This window comes from Uloborus diversus, chromosome 2 (genome assembly GCF_026930045.1).
Source record: "Uloborus diversus isolate 005 chromosome 2, Udiv.v.3.1, whole genome shotgun sequence".
NCBI classification, from domain to species: domain Eukaryota; kingdom Metazoa; phylum Arthropoda; class Arachnida; order Araneae; family Uloboridae; genus Uloborus; species Uloborus diversus.
The window spans coordinates 120,515,083-120,530,727 of NC_072732.1; the positions used below are offsets into that span (position 1 = coordinate 120,515,083).

Here is a 15,645-nt window from a genome sequence, read left to right on the forward strand (position 1 = left end):
TTTTTTTTCTTTTAAAATAAACATTGAAAATATTTTATTTTATACTAATTCTGCCTCATTTTTGTGTGAGCTTTTAGTATTACCAAAAATACAATTTCTATCTCTGTTTTGTACTTTGTTTTACTCAATGCAACCATTGAAAAACTGAAAATATCAGCAAAGTTGCGTTTCTAGAAGTCAACGATCATGGCTCATTGGCAATTATTTTCAAAACCATGTTTATTTATTTACTTAATTTTTAAATCATTACCAGTAGGAATTCATATTGGTTACTGTGCTGGCATCATTTCTCTGTTGTTGCACGTTATCTTTACGTTTTTAATTAAGATTCAAAAACTCTTAGTTTGTGTTCACATCGTGTGTTGGTACTGCTTTCTGCTATAAGGAAACTAGATTTCAAGCCAATCCAAAAGAAAAATATGAATAACTTTTTCCGAACTAGAATTTGTAATAGTCATTTTGGTTAAGAAGTGATCAGTACCAGAATGAATGGGTTATTTGCTAATTACCTAGAGTTAAGAAATTTTTATCGGTCGATTACTCTTAAAAATGCAATGTCTCTAACAGATTACACGGTTCTTACGAAGCACTGAAGTACGCCTGTTCTCAAGATGGTCTTGCTGACCTCATGGGAGGAATCATTGAAGCCTTCAATATTCGACAAGACCCTACCTCATGTTTGCGAGTTTTGGGAAGGCTGCTCAAAACTACATCAGTCACAACTAGCATTGTCCAACAACAAACCAAAGTAAGTTACCCACCAGAAAGCATTACTCATATACAACAGGAAAATGTACAAGCTGTTGCTGAAGTGTTTCAATATTAGAGATGAAAACAGTCGGGAAAAAACGGAAAATTTCGGTAAAAAACGAAAAAAAAAAACGTTTTTTTCCCCTATGAGGTTTATTTCCCCGCCGTAAAAATTGAAAAAATGATCTTTTTTCAACTTTTCAGGAAGTTTTAATGGAAATTTTCAGAAAAATGTGATTAGAAATTTTTTATACTTAAATTTTGATGCAATTTCCTCCCCCACCCCCTCCTTGTATGTAGAAATACTGTCTAACTATGATAATGCAAGTTGTTGTATGATAATATAACTTGCATATAGATAAACAAAAATTGAACCAATATCCTTGGTGAAGAATTTATTTTCCATCTTCATAAAACAAACAAGCATAACTTTAATCACAGAACTAGGTTTCTGCTGACTGTGCGAACCAAATGTACAGGGCGCGGCAAAAAAAAAAAAAATCCCGGCATGCAATTTTCCATGTAACTTTATTAGAACTAAATCAATTAAAAAACACAAAAAAGAGTAATATGAGAAGACCTTTAGCAATCAATAAATTAATTGGTTTCAAACTGGCCGCCTTTTGAAATAATACAGAGGTGCAACTGCTTATTAAAATTTTCATTCAAGGATCCTTTAATCAATCCTATTCCCTATCAAACAATTGGTTTAGAGTCCAAACTTTTGCTTAGTTTAGGGTAGACCTTTGACTCTAAAACAGGCCATACAGTGTAATAAATGGGATTGAGGTCTAGCGAGCAGAGCGTCCGCTCTAAAGTTGATATTACATAATGCGCCTGTTTGCACCACTCTTGTCTTTCTGGTCGTATGAACTGGTGTGGAGTCAAATTGAAATAGCCAGTCTACATTGCTGTGCTGAAGTGCTCTTAGGTCCACAGAAGTACAACAACTTCTAAAATGTCCTTCTGGTACACTTTTTGATTCATTTATGGCCCTTATGCACAAAAAAACCAGAGATTTTTTTTGTCGCTTGTGCTGATTCCATCACAGGCAAAGCCTGACTTTGGTTTTTTGCGATGTTAAACATTTTTTAAGGGACTTGGAGTGTCTACAGATCAAATCCTATTATTCTGGGGGTTATGAGCTGGTTGAACGGTAAATCAGTGAAAGGTATCTCTTCCAGAGTAGTCTTTCTGGCATCTTTGGAGTCATAGGAAAGCCTGAACTTTTGGAACTAGTAAAAATTCTGTTTGAGCTGTTTTTGCTCTCAGTCGCACCTATCGGTCACAAATTCCCCATCTTACGAACGACTTCTCTCTAGAAACCCAAGGATTCCATTGAACTCACTTTTGGATGACCTTCCGATTAACTGATATGTTCACTGTTAGATTTTGTACACTTTCCGGACATCGACAATCATTTCCAAACCATTTGAAGCGGCATACCTCATCAAATACCGTTTGCCGAGGCACAACAAGCAAAGAAACTGTCGTTCTACTTGGTTAAACAAATTTAAAATAGCAGGTCCTTTGCTTAAAATTGTAAAAAACCGAAAAACAATACATAAACTAGGAGAATTGTAAATTATTTGCTAATAAAGTGAGAGACAAAAATAAATAAGACACTCATTAAAATGAAATTACTTTCATTCCATGTTGTACTCTTTGTCCGAGTTTTTTTTTTGCCGCACCCTGAATACTGCTGTGATAAACACAAAAGTGGAATCTGCAGCTGAAATCAAGTTGACATATTGTGTTTTAAAGTTTGGCTGTTCCATATATTTGGTTCAGGTATAATTTTTTTTTCAGAATTAAAAAAAAAGTTTTTGATCAAATGACCCTAAAATATTTTATTTATTAAGTAAAATATGAAATAGAGAAAAACTTGGTTATAATAACTCAGTTTTGTTCAAAAGTGCAGGTATGACTACTTATAGTTCAGTTTACTTACGGCCATATGAGTAAACTGAAACTCCAGTTCAAGTTTTGGTTCTCCTTTAGAAACCATTACGCAGTTTTGGTTTGGGGTTTCCATTGGGAAAAAAAAAGTCAGTTTAGTTTTGATTTTGACTTAGACTGGATTGGAAAAAATCAAAACTCAATAGCTTTCATTTTCAGATAGTAAAGTTACATTGTAAGGAAGAAATCATACTTATTTTTCTTTCAAACAATATTAGTCATGTTCGAAAGTCAAAAATTACAATTATTATTTCTAGATTCAAGGCAATCTAAAATAGAAAATGTCATTGTTATGATTAGACACACCTTTCCCAATATTATTGGTTGAACGACGACTAGACTTATTTCTGATGTTTGACCAAGAAAGCTCTCAGAATGAAACCCTATTTTATTTATAAAAAAATCAATTTTTCCATTTTTTCCAATTTTTCCCGCAAAAAACCGTTTTTTTTCACTACTTCAAAATTTCCGAATATTTTACATCTCTATTCAAGATACAAATTCATAAGAAACAAAGGAAAGGAATTATGTGCAGATTATAAAAGCAGACTATCTTTCTGCAAATGGAAGGAAATTTTGCACTAATTTGATTAGCTTGCGAAAACTTTGTGAACATCGTTTGTGAAAGATGTTTTATCTGTATAATAACACTAAATTGTTCTTCAAATATGACTGATGCAGAATTAAGGAAGCATAGGCGTCTCTCTTCAGTCAGGACCATCTGTACCAACCATCGAACTTGGGTTTTACCAGATTGGGAATCATTGGGGATAAGATAACCACACCAGGAAATGCAATACATAATTTAACTATAAATAGTTATATATTTTTTAAGTTACTTTATTCTTTTTTTTCCAATATGTACTTTGTGACCAGGGACGTATATAATTTCATAGTTTTTTTTTTTTTTAATAGAAAATCTGTGCAGGCAACAATTTTCTTTAACTTATAGATTTGTAATACTAAAATATTTATACATTTAATGTGAGGGGTTCAAGTTCTAAGCAGTGCTGAAAGAATAAAAAGTGATTTTTTTTTTGTTTAAAACAGCCTAGAAATAATACAAAAATATAATTATTCATTGCTTACTTAATTATCAACCTTGTATAGTTCTGAAGTAAAACAGCATTTTTAAGAATTAATTTTTAGGCCTTTTTTTTTTTTAAATGAATTCTTATGACGCCGAATACGCCACACGTTTGTTTAACACACGTGATAATTTTCAATAAAGTCGTAACATTTGATAATGCCATCATAAAATGCGGAATTATGATTGTGATATCTTGTGTCTGTCGTAGAAGACTAAGTTAAGAAGTAAGCAGATATGCTATTTGATATAAGGTTAACATAGTTTAAAACTGATAAATACAGCAACTTTTTCATATTCATTGACGTGGCAAAGTCTTCAAATCCCATTTAAATGATTGTCATGTTGCTGCATGAATGAATCTATTGATTCATCAAACAATTCTAGTCATTGTGGATTCAGCAATTATGTGAGTCACTTATGATGAAACTTTTAATTCCTAAACCTCGAGAAAGTAGACTAGCACTTTTAGAATCAACGAACTATGAAAGTGGTTCAATTTCAAGAAGCATTGAAGAAGTTGAGGAAGAAAAATGTAGATTTAGTGGCCACCGTTTATATGAATCACGTTTGTTCTAAACAGTTTTGATTCCATAAAGCAGCAGATTCAATACAGTGGCTAATTCAACAAAGCTGGATTTTGTTCTGTTTTTAACAATTTGATTCATTAAAGCGGCTGATTCAATTACCTACTGATTCATTTAACCGGCGTCTACTGCACATAAGTGTTCCAACTACAACCGAAGGATGTCATTACTGAACGAAGTTTTTGGAATGTTTGTATGATGGCGGGCTTTGCTGAATATATTTGATGCACAGATAAAGTTTACAAAAAGGCACAAACTAAAACTTTTACTTTTAAAATTTTTCGAGGGTTCAAGTCCAGCATTAAATATTTTATCAAGCAATCATATCGCTCCTCGTCAAGGAAAGTTACAGAACTCAAAAGTTCGGAAAAACATACTGTTGATTTAAAATCTACATTTAATAATCTTTTTTCCCTCAAAACTCGCTAAGTTAGCTTACAGAAACCGTGTTTGGGTGCGTAAAAACGATAAAATCATTAATGACGCATCCTTAAAATTTCATAATTTCGAAGAACAATTTTCGAACAAATTATTACAATATTGTGTTTCGAAATAACTAATTGGATTAACTCAGCGGTTCCCAAACTTTTTGAGATACGGAACCCTTAGTACTTCACTTACACTTTAAGGAACCCCTTAGGCAAAATACAAATGATCTGGAAGTCAAATGAAAAATGATATCGTTCGATATCATAATTACTTCTTATATATAGAAGAAACTATGGGTTTCATGAAATTTTTCATTTTGACAGATTAGCTGTTTTAAGTTGTGTCCAACCTACTTTAAACCTTTTTCAAAGCTATCTGCCCGCGTGTCTGTGTCTGCATGTATTTGACAGATTTTTTGTGGGCACTCCAACTGAAAACGTAAAGCATAGAATTGAATGAAATTCAATTCACACATGCCATTCTATGGGAGCTGGTGATGATTAGTAATTGGCACCAATCTTTTTAGAGGGTGTCCCAATCAAACGACTATGCACGTTTAACGTAACTGCTGTATTTTCAAAAATAGCACAATAATTCAAATAAAACTTGTGTACATATGTACTCCGGTGGAAGAGGTATTGATAAAAATTTGCTGCCAATCATTTCAAAAGGGTGCGCAATAGAAGAATTCTCGTCAAGCATGACTGCTTGTATCTAGGCTTGTCAGACGTCCCCATTTGACAGGGACAGTCCCGATTTTAAACAAAATCCCGGTGTCCCGGCCGGTTTACTTCACGTCCTGGAAAAAGATAAATTTGATTACAAATGACCAAAAAGATTTAAAAATAGTTAACTGTGAAGGATTATTTTGGATAATTACTTTATCATTTGTGTCATTTACTTGTAAAATTAATACTGGATTAGCTTGTGAGGATTTTTACAACAAGATTAAAATCAAAATATACTCTAAAAAAGTCCTTTTCAATGAAAAGTACATATATTTAAATATTGTTAAAATTTTTATTCCTCATTCAAAGTTTTTTCTAACTGAAATCAATTGAGTTCAAATTTTATCTACTTATGTCATTTTTACTACCCCGTTTTTAATTCATAATTAGTAGCCATTTATTCATACCATTGAGAATAAACTGCCATATAAAACGGTCTAAAAATTAGCCAGGGGTGGGTACTCCTAGCGACGCGGGGTGAGGGAGCATTCCGGTGTCCCAGTTGAACATTTCAGAATTCTGGCATCCTACTTACGCCTCGAAAAACAATGCAGGAATTCAATCAACAACTAATGCACACGGGAATCCTAATTGAACCATTTGTGGATTCATCTTTGGCTTTGGTGCCGATTGGTCCGGGGAAGGGGGGGGGGGGCATTAAGTGTTTTTCTCGCCAACTGATGTTTTTTGTTCCTGCTAAAAAAAAAGCTTCAATTCGTCCAGGGGCGGACTGGCCCTAAAATTTTTGTTTAAAAATATTTTTGCCAGCCCTACCCAAAAAATTTTGGTTGCATTTTTAAGAACCCAAAAAAGTTTCTAATGTTTTTTTTTAAATAAAGAAAAGAACAAGTTTTTTCGAAGACTAAATGTCTTTTGACCCCCCCTCCCCCGTTTTGTAGTATGGACAACTTTTCTCTGGATGGCAAAAGGGGTCATATTTAGTTTTGTTTAAAGTCATGCTTTTACTTTTTTGTTCGTTTTTAAAGTGTGTTGCCCCTGGGTATAGAATATCCCCAATTTTAGGGGGCCCGGGGCTTTCTCCACCAAAGGAAAATTTGAAAAAGATATGAAATTCTGCATTTTGAAGCCTTATAAGGGGTAATTGGAACGGGAAAAAAGATCAGGAAAAAAAGAGGCGAACAAAACTCTTTTTAAAGTTTCTTTTAAATTAAGATAATAAAACTTGCTTTTTGTTCGACAAATCAATAACAGCAGTCGACAGACAGAAAGAGTGAGGGAGAAGAAAAGATAATGCACTGTTACCTGCTTCAACGGGTTTCGGTACAATAAGTTTTTGGTCACCCCTCAAATCCACCATTAAATACAACAATGAATTAAATACAAACTGATGAATAGTAAAAAATGCTTTAAAAGAAATGGTGTACAGATTTCTAAAATGGGGAACGAGAGAGTAACATATTACTCATTTTTACTTTTCATAATTCAAACACTTGATGAGAAATAAAATGAAGCACACTTCGCTTAGGAGCTTCAAAGACTAATCTAGTTATTTTCAAGGGTTCTAGAGCAATTAAAATTATTTAAGGCACTTCATTTGCATTTTCTAGTCGCTAACATTTTAGTGCTTGATCGTAAAACTTTACAGTATTATTCCAACTTTGTAAGAAACAGTCTTTTTAAGTTTAAAAGAAAAAATAAACTATAAATTTCTCAGTACAACTTTTTTTTCTATTACTAGTAGTGCATAAAACGAAAAAGAATAGATGTAGTGGAATTTTTTTTTTCGTACTAAGCATTTTAGGCTCGGAAATTTTAGATTTGTTTTTAAATTTGTTACATTACAAATGTCAATAAAATTAGATAACCTATTTCCCACTAAAATTAATAGCCTAATACGTGTATTTCCAGTGGATATGAACACATCAATAACTTTCTAGATACTTTCTGAACTAAGAGCTGTCAAAAGCGATACATTGACAATGCTTCTTTTGAAAGTGTTTAGAAAATGTTGAGGTCAGTTAATTTTGTAGAATTTTGTAAAACGTTCGATTTTAAAATGAAAAATACTGAGAAAAGTTTGCATATAACAAAATATTTTGCAGGGAAAAGAATTAGAGATTTCAATAATATTCTTTGCTGCAGATTTCTGTTTTGATTGTAAAACATTTTGTAAAAGATTCGTGAACAAATACAAATTATTTCAAACAAAACCTCAGCTTAATGCAAATAAAGTGTAATAAAAAAAAATGTAAAATTCATAAAAAAAAAGAAAATTATGTTTCAGTAATGCATCAATTATTTAAATTCTTAATTAAAATTTGTTTGTACAGTCGCTAGAAAATTAATCCCAATTCGATTTTAAAGTTGGATCTCTCATCAAATTTTGCAATTCCTGATACTGAAATATCACTCGTTAAAACTTACTGTCAAAATTTTGTAAAACGGTCATTAACAAACATTATTTTGTGCTCACTTTTTATATAATAGAAAGAAGAATTCATTTGTAGCTCAAAAATGTAAAATATTCTGATTTTTAAAATAAATTAATTATCCATATTCATTTCTTGCATCGATTTAAAAATCATTAAAATATTTTACATATTTTTAGATATTTTCAAATAATCATGATTATAAATATAATTAACCAAGTAATTTTGCTTTAGCTTAGATTCACATTAAACATCGTTTGCCCCAAAATAAAACATTTTCATAGACAGAAAAATAAAAAAAAAACAAAAATCAAAAGAAAAATCAAAACCATCTCAAAAGTAAACGTGTATTCTTATTTTTTTAAGCTGACAATCCACATTCATTTCTTTGCACCGATTCAAAAATCATTAAAATATTGTATATATATTTAGATATTTTCAAAAACTCAGAAATATGAATATATATAACCAAGTAATTTTGCTTTTGTTTAGATTTACATTAAATATTGTTTCCACAAAAATTAAAACCTTTTCATAGATGGAAGCCTTTATAAACAATCATTAGAAATAAGTTAACAGGAAAAAACTTAAAACAAAAAACGTTTGATGGAATTTTATCAAACACTAGCTTAAAATATGGTTTAAAAAAAAACTAAACAGTTCTTTCTTTTCCTTCTAAAATTTAGTGCATTCCTTTAAAAGAAAGAGAAACAAAATTTCACAATATTTAAAAGATAATTACTTAAATTATTTCATTCTTTTTTTATTTAATCACAATATTTTCTTCAAAACATTTAATTGAAATTTTTTTGTTTAATGTAAAAAATAACCTATAAAGTTCATTTTGGATGGATTTTTTTTCCCGGGAAACCCGAGGTGTTCAGTTTCAGACGATGAGAATTTTACATTAAAACTAACGTAACGTTACGAAAACTAATTTTACTATCCTCAGCGTTATATTTCTTTTGTTTGGCTTTATTAACGTACCTTGATCAAAATTACTTCATTCAATTTTTTTTTTCACTGCGTACATTAAAATATATTCAAAATCAGAAATTGGGAAAAATTCCCTTCCTCCCCCAAAAAAAGACTTGTCTACAACATTAATTTTTCATGTAAATGTCTACTTTGTTGAGCAATAACACCAGTGACACACTCTGAATCTATTTGATTTAAAATGTCCTTTACTGACATCAACATGAAGGCCTCTAAATTTTCTTGGGAAATGCTTCATCTTAGTTTCTTTTTGATGAATTTTAAAGTAGAAAATCTCCGTTCGCAAGATACCTGTGTCACAGACATAGAGAGTAAATATTTGTACACTTGTCCAAGAACAGAATAAACTCCACTCAACATATTACATCTATTTTTTTCGAGTTTAAACTGTCAACGTTTTCTATTTTTTCAAATCCTCATTTTAAAAAAAATGACGGAAAATGAACTGCTGTCTTTGAAAAGTACATCAATAACTCTAGTTAATTACCTCTCTTCAAAATCAATTATTCTTGGAAAACAAAAACATAAAAACTACCATTTTTCCTATTTTCTGTAAGTTAAAGAATTACTGGCTAACATTGCTTCATTATTTAACTTTCAAATTATCCGTAATATCGATTTTCCGTTACACCAACTTTTGATGCTTTTGAGAGCGATTTGTCCGTCCCATCATCCTCTAGAGGCATGCAATGGACCAAAAAAAGGTTGGGAACCACTATTTTAAGGCTTTATACCGTTTGTACCTTTGTGAATTGAACTTTAATAAACGGAAACAAATTAATTTGAAGTAATCGTTATTTCAAGTTCATATTATTTAAAGTGCTGAAATCAACAAAATTAAGCAAACAATGATGATTAAAAATAGTAAACTTACCACGAAACATTTTTTGTCATTTTTGATTCAAAACAAATGTAATTCAACGCTGTATAACAAATAACTCGTTATTTTTCTCTGAGATGAAATTGCGAAGAGAGAGATTACCTAATTGGTTGAAAAAGATATGGGTCGTCTATTACATATAAAGTAGCGGGAAACTTTAACAATAAAGGAAAGAGAGAAAAAAAGGATAGGCTTTGAAGGATAGGAGCTTTCGTAGCAGCCGTTTTGCATGTTACCAGCAGGTATACATCCTATTCTTCAGATGGAAGCGTTCTCTTATGAAGGAAAGGGATCTGCTCTCCCAGACAGCTTTAAATAGCCATGAAAAACATTCCCACCTTCCAATATACCGCTACTTAGAATTCTAGGAAACATCAATTCCCAACAGAGATAGCGAGAGACACCACCTGCTTTTAAGCAGGGCTTGAGGTTTCACTTTGGTTGAATTTTGTCACGGCCCAAGTTAAGTACGGCCCATATGGAATTTTCCACATCTTCCACATGGCCAGTCCACCCCTGAGTTCGTCAGAAAGTTCGTACAATCGCCCAAAAACTTTTCCTGCGGAAAGCCAGCATAATTCTGTATGGAAAAGTATTTACAATCGGATTTCCATATATCGAAGTAGAAAATTGCCGGAAAAAAAAATCGATATATAGAAATTTCGATACATAGAAACGATCTTATTTTATCCTAAAAAATCTCCTAAAACCTTAAAAGTAAAGCTAATTTTCATGTATGAAACCTAATTTCTTATTTATACGAGCATCGGATTAAATGAAAGTTAATAATTAAAAAAATAACTGAAATTACATTTTTGCGCCTTCATACATCTTCATTCTTCGGCAATTCAACTTGATCCGCAACATTGGGGGATTTTTGTTTTGAGAATGTAATCGAGAGAAAAGTAAGAAATCAATCTACTTAACTTGAATGATTTTAACTGCAGCTAAAACGACTAGGAATGATAATCAACAGACAAAAGGGGTAACTTAAAACTGATTTGACAATGTTACTGGTTACGACAAAGATATTTGAAATAAACTTGAGGGAATTTAAGAACTCCAGAACGAAACAATACCTTTCTACACACCCTTCAACCCCAGGTTCCTTATGAGTTTCGTAGCAACCTTTAGTGAACATAATTTTCTCCTCTAACCTTTATTTTTCATGAGACAAACAGTCTAAAGTGAAAAAAAAATCTACTAATGTCCCCCCAAAAAAAATTCGATGTATAGAGATTTTTTCGATATATAGAAACAATTTTTCTATGTGATGAACATAGAAATTTGCTGGAATTTCGATATATATAAAATTTCGATATGTGGAAGTTCGATATATGGAGGTTCGACTGTATTTGTGTTAAAAGTAGCTATTGTGTGTTAACTACTTATGTCTCTAATATGAATATAGCTAAATATTCTTAACTGGAGGGGATTAAATGGATAAAACTATTACTGTTAAAGCTAAAGGAAAAATTTGCTTCAACTCACATGGAATTTTCTTTGCTATGTTGGCATGGCGAAGGGAGACACAATAACGATTATAACTACAATTTGGCATGGAATTTTAGACACTTGATATTGTTTTTTTTTTCTTTTTAAATTTTTTAAAAGCAATTTTCTTGCGCTAGCTCGTGACGGAACCCTTCTGATTCTTCGACAGAATCCTTGGGTTCCGCCCAACACACTTTGGGAATCGCTGGATTAACTTATCTAGTTTGTTATCATTAAAATAATAATCGAAGTAGCAATAGGAATATTAAATATATCAAATTGTATATTCATTTCTTGAACATAATGGTAACATGTTGTGATGGTAGCACATCCAAAATGATATCTCGTTTTGGTGGAAAAGCTTGATTATTTACTCTTTTCACGAAACGCATTTTTACGAAACTCCGAAGTATCAAAACAAATTTGTTTACTTGAACTACTGAATAAAATGCTTATTTCCGTTTATATAGTTGATCGTTTAAAACATTTTTCACAACTATTCCTGCTTTTTCTTTCTCATTTTAGACTAGAAATCACCCAGAAAAATTAGCCAATGGAATCCTTTTGGGGACAAATTACAGAGTTCTATGTGTTGATAAGGTAATATATTAAGTTTTGGAACAAATAATGCTTTTTTTTTCTTACAGTAATACATTAATAAATTTAACATTATCATCAAACGAATAATTAAATTTTTTTTTTGTGCAGTTTTTTTTTCTATATTCTTCCTACTAACAGTTAAGCAGGGGGCATCCGCAAAAGACCAATTAAAAAATGGGTGGCACCCGGAGAGGTAATTTGTGGTGTCACCTCCCTCCTGGAAAATTTTCAAATTTGTAATATTAAAAATGCCTTTTAGTTTTATATTTTTCAAAAACTTGCAATTCCACTTTCCGTGTCCTCCTCCAAACCGGTGACACCCGGGGTGGACCACTGCCCTCACTCCCTCCCCCGTAGCGATGCCACTGGTTAAACTAGTGGAAATTTTCCTTTGAAAAAATTTACAGCAATCACATTATAAAAACAACGAAGTTTGAGGGTTGATTTGCGAAAATGTTGCTTTTCCGAGTTTCATCTTTAGAAGAACTCTCCTTAATAAATGCATTAAGATATGAGCTTCAGGACAAAAGTCATCAGACTAAACTGATAAAATGGCTCTTTGTAACCCTATAGCCAGTTCTTAGGACGATTTTCCAAAAATTTCTCTTTAAGCAAGTGGTTTTTAGCGTCTATTCTTTATTTTTTCTGTACAACGGTAAACGTCTCTACTTCATAATTTAAAAGTTATTTTTTTAGTTTATAAATTAAATGGATCAGTAATACCAGAAATATGTTTTGGAAGCATGTTGTAGAATTTAAAGAGGGGGGGGGGGGAGGGTGCCGTTTGTTGCATAATCGTTACCAGAGTTTCAGCCCTAAGTGTCTAAAGAAAATCTTATACTGAATTATTGTTACATTAGTAGCACGATTATGCAAATGCAAGACAATATGCACTAACAGCCAAACTTTTCCTAACCGATGTCTTGCTGACATGAAGCAAAAGACACCGTCAGGAAGAAGATATTGTATATATATATTTTTTACTTGAAGAATTTCATTATTTTTTAAAAACATATTTCATATGCATTTAAGTATTTTATTCGTTTTTAGGTAGAAACAGTCAATGGAGATCAAATTCAGCTAGTGAAATTAAGAAACCCTTTAGCTACTTTATCAGAATATGTTGGTTCTTGGTCAAAAGAGTAAGTATCAAAGTACATATTTGCTTCATTGAAAACGTGCATTTGAGACTGATTGGAGGCAAATTCTTGATTGATATTTTATTTTTTTGATGATAGCATTACTGTCGCATCCATTTGCAGCAAAGCCGAAGGAACCAAATAAAAACATCTTTATAGCCATAATTTCGTTATAAAATTTTAAATATGCGGTAAAACGCGAAGGTGAACTGAAGTTACTGAGTTTAGTAATAAATTCGCCGTATACAACCACGCTATAAGCAGGGCGTCTGTATTCTTTTAAATAGAAAATGTTTCGGTAATGGTTTTAGTTAGAGCTTAGTTGATGATTATGGGTTGTGATGTGCTTTAAGATTAATAAATATAAAACATTGATTCACAAAGAGTTAACTTACAGGGGGTTCGAAAAATCTATGGCTCATTTTAAAAACCCATAAAAATGCAACAAACTGTCGTATGAATATGAGATTTGCGCTATAATACTTCACAGGTTCAAAAAATTTTATGACATTGTAAAAAAAAGAAAAAAGTGTACTTATAAGTAATTTACGTTGTCAGCTGTATCTTCACAGAAAGAAAAACAAACGTCATGGTGAGGTGTTTAATCATTTTTTTTTTTAAATAGAAAGCAATACCTTTCATTAACAGAGTTCAATGTGTGCACCGTTTGTGGACATGGGATGAGGTTGAATACCGTTTACATGTGGTTGAACAATATATGGTGAGTCAATCAATGTGTGCACCGTTTGTGAACATGGGATGAACTTGAGTACCGTTTAGATGTGGTTGAGCAATATATGGTGCACGCATTGAACTCTGTTAATGAAAGGTATTGCTTTCCGTTTTATATAACATGATTAACAGAATCACATGACGTTTGTTTTTCTTTCTGTGATGATACAGCGGTCAATGTAAAGTATTTACATAGTTACACTTTATTCTTTTCCTTTTTTTCCCTTTTTTTTCACTATATATGTCGTGAACAATTCTTGAGCCTGTGAAGTATTACGGCGCAAACTGCATATTCGTACGACATTGCTTTTCTATGAGTTTTTAAAATGCGTCAAGGAATTTTTCCGGCTCTCTGCCTTTTTAATCTCGTATGTCAGTAGTTGTTTAACTTAAAAAATATGTGCATTGTATAACATATCATCTTTATAAATTAATGCAGAGAATATCAGAAGAGCACGATTTAAGTATGTTCGAAGGCAAAATTGGATGATTAAACTGAACAAAAAAAATTAACATTACAGATAAGAGTTTATGCTTTCTTGAATTTCTGAGAAAATGTGTAGTCGTACAAGTATGATAGTGGTTCCCCCCAAAAAATCATTCTTTAATATGCATTATGTTTGGAGAATTTTTACTGATGTGATAAATGTAATATGACAAATGATATATCATTTTTAATATGTAATTTCAGTTCTTCTGAGTGGGAAAAAATTATTCCTGAAGACATAGACAAACTGAATTGTCGCAACATTACAGATGGCGAGTTTTGGTAAGAGCTTCTTTTCTGCAAACCTTTTGAGTTTTTATATAACATGGATTTTAGCAATTTTTTCTTCTACGTAGAAAATCGCGCACGCTTGTGCATGTGTATAAAGTGGGTTAAAACTAAAATTGTAAAAATGATTTACCATCATTTCATCTTCGAGTTTAGTTTCATCTTTGATACATACATATGATTTCTGTACATCTGTACCACAGAGGTAAAATTCAGAAACTAACAAATGTTTAACTTTCTCTTTCATTGCATTTTGACTTAAAGCATCCCACAAAAATGTGCTCAACCCATTACTCACATACCGGCACGGGAATTTTCCAAAAAATGTGTCTGGTGACGCTAAAAGCATATAAATCTGTCCAAATTCGAAATTCACACTACCTAATACCTCTGTTTACATTGGATATTGAAGAAAGTTAAAATAAGCACTTTTTTTTGCTAATTACAGAGAAATAAACTTTTGTCGCTGGACTCCACTGTCTCGTGATTGTCTACGTTGGTTCGTTGGTATCGTGTCCAACAAGAAGTCAAATGGATATATGGGATTTGTCAACTGTTCTTGCCAGTTGTGCTATATTTTCTTTGTGTAGACATCTACGTCAACGTCAAATGGGTATGCTCATATCTTCTGAAGAAGTACCAGTATTACTGGGCTGTTGAAAATATGACATGGATAAACTTAATCAGGACAATTTCTACATTCTACATAAGCACTGGTATTGTCTGCATTTAATTTCATGCCACCAAAGTGGCCAGTTCTCAGTCTGGTAATTGTCTTTGAGCTTTCTCTGTTGGCATCTATCTCGCATATTTGGTGATCTACTTTGATGGTTTTCCCTTTAAGTCGATATCTGGCAATGGCATTTGCCACGTCTAATAATGGTCTACGTAGTTAAGTAAATTAAGGAATGAGACTGGCAACGTTGCACCTGATCTAGTGACGCAATGCAGACGGGAATTGGAAAGACGGCAGGTTAACTTGCAAATCACCTTGAGTACGAGATTGTGCTTGCTAGAGGAGTTTATTTGTCCGTTGTGATTACATTCGAAGAGCTTTTTTTAGTGCATTTTAAAAATGAGTGACTTTAATTTTCAGGTT

The 15,645-nt window shown here is 32.2% G+C and overlaps 1 protein-coding gene across 1 annotated transcript in view; it reads left to right on the top strand.

The window, feature by feature from the left end:
* Positions 1 to 15,645, top strand: part of LOC129217292 (calpain-C-like) — an 81,353-nt gene that overhangs the window by 40,003 nt on the left and 25,705 nt on the right. The window contains exons 5-8 of the mRNA XM_054851567.1: positions 568 to 748; positions 11,826 to 11,900; positions 12,951 to 13,042; positions 14,463 to 14,540. Of these exons, the coding sequence (XP_054707542.1) occupies positions 568 to 748; positions 11,826 to 11,900; positions 12,951 to 13,042; positions 14,463 to 14,540 (426 nt within the window). The remainder of the gene's footprint in view (positions 1 to 567; positions 749 to 11,825; positions 11,901 to 12,950; positions 13,043 to 14,462; positions 14,541 to 15,645) is intronic.